Source organism: Guillardia theta (genome assembly GCF_000315625.1).
Source record: "Guillardia theta CCMP2712 unplaced genomic scaffold GUITHscaffold_144, whole genome shotgun sequence".
Taxonomy (NCBI): domain Eukaryota; class Cryptophyceae; order Pyrenomonadales; family Geminigeraceae; genus Guillardia; species Guillardia theta.
In genome coordinates, this window is record NW_005434530.1 from 169,554 (window position 1) to 172,207 (window position 2,654).

General features: G+C 57.2%; 1 protein-coding gene across 1 annotated transcript; it reads right to left on the reverse strand.

The window, feature by feature from the left end:
• Positions 1-324: 324 nt before the first annotated feature.
• GUITHDRAFT_166203 (phosphoglycerate kinase, plastid-targeted) lies at positions 325-2,343 on the reverse strand. Its single transcript, XM_005821440.1, has 4 exons — positions 2,235-2,343; positions 1,731-1,953; positions 1,469-1,615; positions 325-1,415 (listed from the first exon to the last, which is right to left on the reverse strand). Exons 1-4 carry the CDS (start codon positions 2,325-2,327, stop codon positions 385-387), a joined length of 1,494 nt encoding a protein of 497 aa, XP_005821497.1. The 5' UTR covers positions 2,328-2,343; the 3' UTR covers positions 325-384.
• Between the last annotated feature and the right edge of the window lie 311 nt (positions 2,344-2,654).

A 2,654-nucleotide genomic window follows, 5' to 3' on the forward strand; every position in this document is an offset into this window, starting at 1 on the left:
GTAGTAGAGAGAGAGAGAGAGAGAGAGAGAGAGAGAGAGAGAGAGAGAGAGAGAGAGGAGAGGAGAGGAGAGGAGAGGAGAGGAGAGGAGAGGAGAGGAGGTGCAAGTATTGATCATGTCCTGACAGTCTGTGTACGTTGCGATGAGCAACGTTTGGTGCCCCTACGACGAATGAAAGAAATCGAACATTGAGCTGTGCAGAGGGAGGGCGGGAGATTAAAGGAGGAAACATCGCAAGAGAACTGGAACTGGTGATGATGCAGCCACGTAATGTAGAGAGATACGAGGGCGAGGAGAGGAAGGGGAAGGGAAATGAGTTGGAAACAAAAATACAGCTATCCTTTATCCAATCACGTCACTGTCACAAGTCAAACGCCGAAGCCTTTAAACATCCCAGGGGTTCTTGTTCTTGAAGTAGGCGGTGTCCTTATAGGTAGCGCCAGTCACAACAGGGCCGCTGGCCTTGGAGGAGGAGCCGAGGGAGTCGAGGGCGGCAACACCGGGGAGGACCTGGCCCTCAAGGAGCTCGAGGGAGGCTCCTCCTCCAGTGGAGATGTGGGACATCTGCTCGGCAAGGCCGGCCTTCTCGACAGCAGCAACGGAGTCTCCTCCTCCGATGATGGTAATAGCTCCCTTCTTGGTGCACTCAGCGAGGGTCTGGGCGACGGCGTTGGTGCCGACGGCGAACTTGTCCATCTCGAACACACCCATGGGTCCGTTCCAGATGATGGTCTTGCAGTCGGAGAGAGCCGCCTGAATCTCCTTGGTGGCCTCGGGGCCATTGTCGAGACCCATCCAGCCGTCGGGGATGTCGGAGGCCTTGGCGACCTTGGTGTTGGCGTTGGCATCGAACTTGTCGGCAAGGACGACGTCGGAGGGGAGGATGAACTTGACTCCCTTGGCCTTGGCCTTGGCCTCGAGGGTCCTGGCGAGCTCGAGCTTGTCCTCCTCGACGAGGGAGGAGCCGACGTTGAGGCCGCGGGCCTTGAGGAAGGTGAACACCATGCCGCCTCCAATGATGAGCTTGTCGCACTTCTCGAGGAGAGACTCGATCACTCCGATCTTGGAGGAAACCTTGGAGCCTCCGACGATGGCAGCGAAGGGGCGCTTGGGGTTGGCAACAGCTCCCTCAAGGTAGTCCAGCTCCTTCTGGAGGAGGAAGCCGGAGACGGACGGGGAGAGGAACTCGGTCACGCCAGCGGTGGAGGAGTGAGCCCTGTGCGCGGTACCGAAGGCATCGTTGACATACATGTCAAAGGGGGCGGCGAGCTTCTCGGAGAAGGACTTCTCGTTCTTCTCCTCCTCCTTGTAGAAGCGGACGTTCTCGAGGACGCAGGCCTCACCGTCCTTCAAGCCGTCCACGAGGGACTTCACCTCAGGGCCGATGCAGTCCTTGGCCATCTTGACATCCTTGCCTGCAGCACAAGCGTTAGGACTGGTTGCCCACCGTGGACAAGTAGCTTCTGACCGAGGAGCTCGGAGAGGCGGGTGGCGCAAGGGGAGAGGGAGAACTTGTCCTCAGGTCCGTTCTTGGGGCGGCCAAGATGGGAAGAGATGGCGACACGGGCACCGTTGTCAAGGAGGTACTTGATGGTGGGGACCGAGGCACGGATACCTGAGAGGGACTAAGAGACGGCTGTTGGCAAACGAGGAAGGATGACTGGGGACGGAAGCAAGCACGAGTGGAGGATAAGGAGAACATGTGCAAGGAGAGGAGGGGAAGAGCTTACGGGTGTCGTCGGTGATCTTCTTGCCATCAAGGGGGACGTTGAGATCGCAGCGGATCAGAACCTTCTTGCCCTTGAGCTCAGCAGGGGTGAGGTCCTTGACAGACTTCTTCTTCGCGGACATGGTGATGCTGGAGGCCATGCGCCCGGCCCTGGCAACCTCGACGCCATGGATGGGGGCGGCGCTCCTGAGGCGGGGGGTGAAGGTCGAAGAGCTGATGGCAGGCTGTGCATGGAGTCAGCTGTAGATTACGAGTTTGTTGGTTTCAATTTCTTGCCTCTGCCTCTCTCTCCCTCTATCATTCTAGTTGTACGCTCCATCACTGATCCATGCACATCGCAACATCGATGAAGCGCATACTGCAGCACACTCACTCTAACCCTCCCGACTGTCCGTTGATGCCCTACTCGAAACTACACACTCTAACGAATTCCGCCATGAAACAGCAGCATCAACGGTACAAAACTTCTGTCCTCCTGCTCCTGCTTCTCTCCAGCTCTTCTCACCTTGTTCGAGGTCCTTCCTCCCGCAAGCCCGACGGGGCTGCTCACGTAGGCGGAGGCGGCGGCGACGGAGGCGAGAACGAGAGTCTTGCGCATGGCTGTCGCAGTACCTTGCTCCCCCCCCCCTTAAAACCCCTACCCCGTACCCCCACCCTTGGACACGATCCACAGTACCCCTACCTTGTACTTATATTGGTAAGACACCCGGTACAGAAATTATCCACCCGTGGTAGTCTATCAATTGCTATTGGGTTTTCCTTGCAAATTGTACCCCATTTTCTCCTGACCACCCCACCGACACAAACATCTTCACCCCCCACCTACTGGAAAAATACCCTACCCCCCAAGAAGCCGTCCAGAACAACGGCGGGATTTGACTGAAATTTTTGAGCCGTATGACCCCTCCTAATCCCATTATAAGAG

What these genes read in the sequence shown, in the direction of transcription:
- GUITHDRAFT_166203 (XM_005821440.1), bottom strand. Translation starts at nt 2,327, where the DNA reads ATGCGCAAGACTCTCGTTCTCGCCTCCGTCGCCGCCGCCTCCGCCTAC. An exon ending in GAGGAAGGACCTCGAACAAG is followed by an intron (nt 1,954 to 2,234) that starts GTGAGAAGAGCT and finishes CTCCATGCACAG; the next exon opens with CCTGCCATCAGCTCTTCGAC. An exon ending in CCGCCTCTCCGAGCTCCTCG is followed by an intron (nt 1,416 to 1,468) that starts GTCAGAAGCTAC and finishes CTTGTGCTGCAG; the next exon opens with GCAAGGATGTCAAGATGGCC.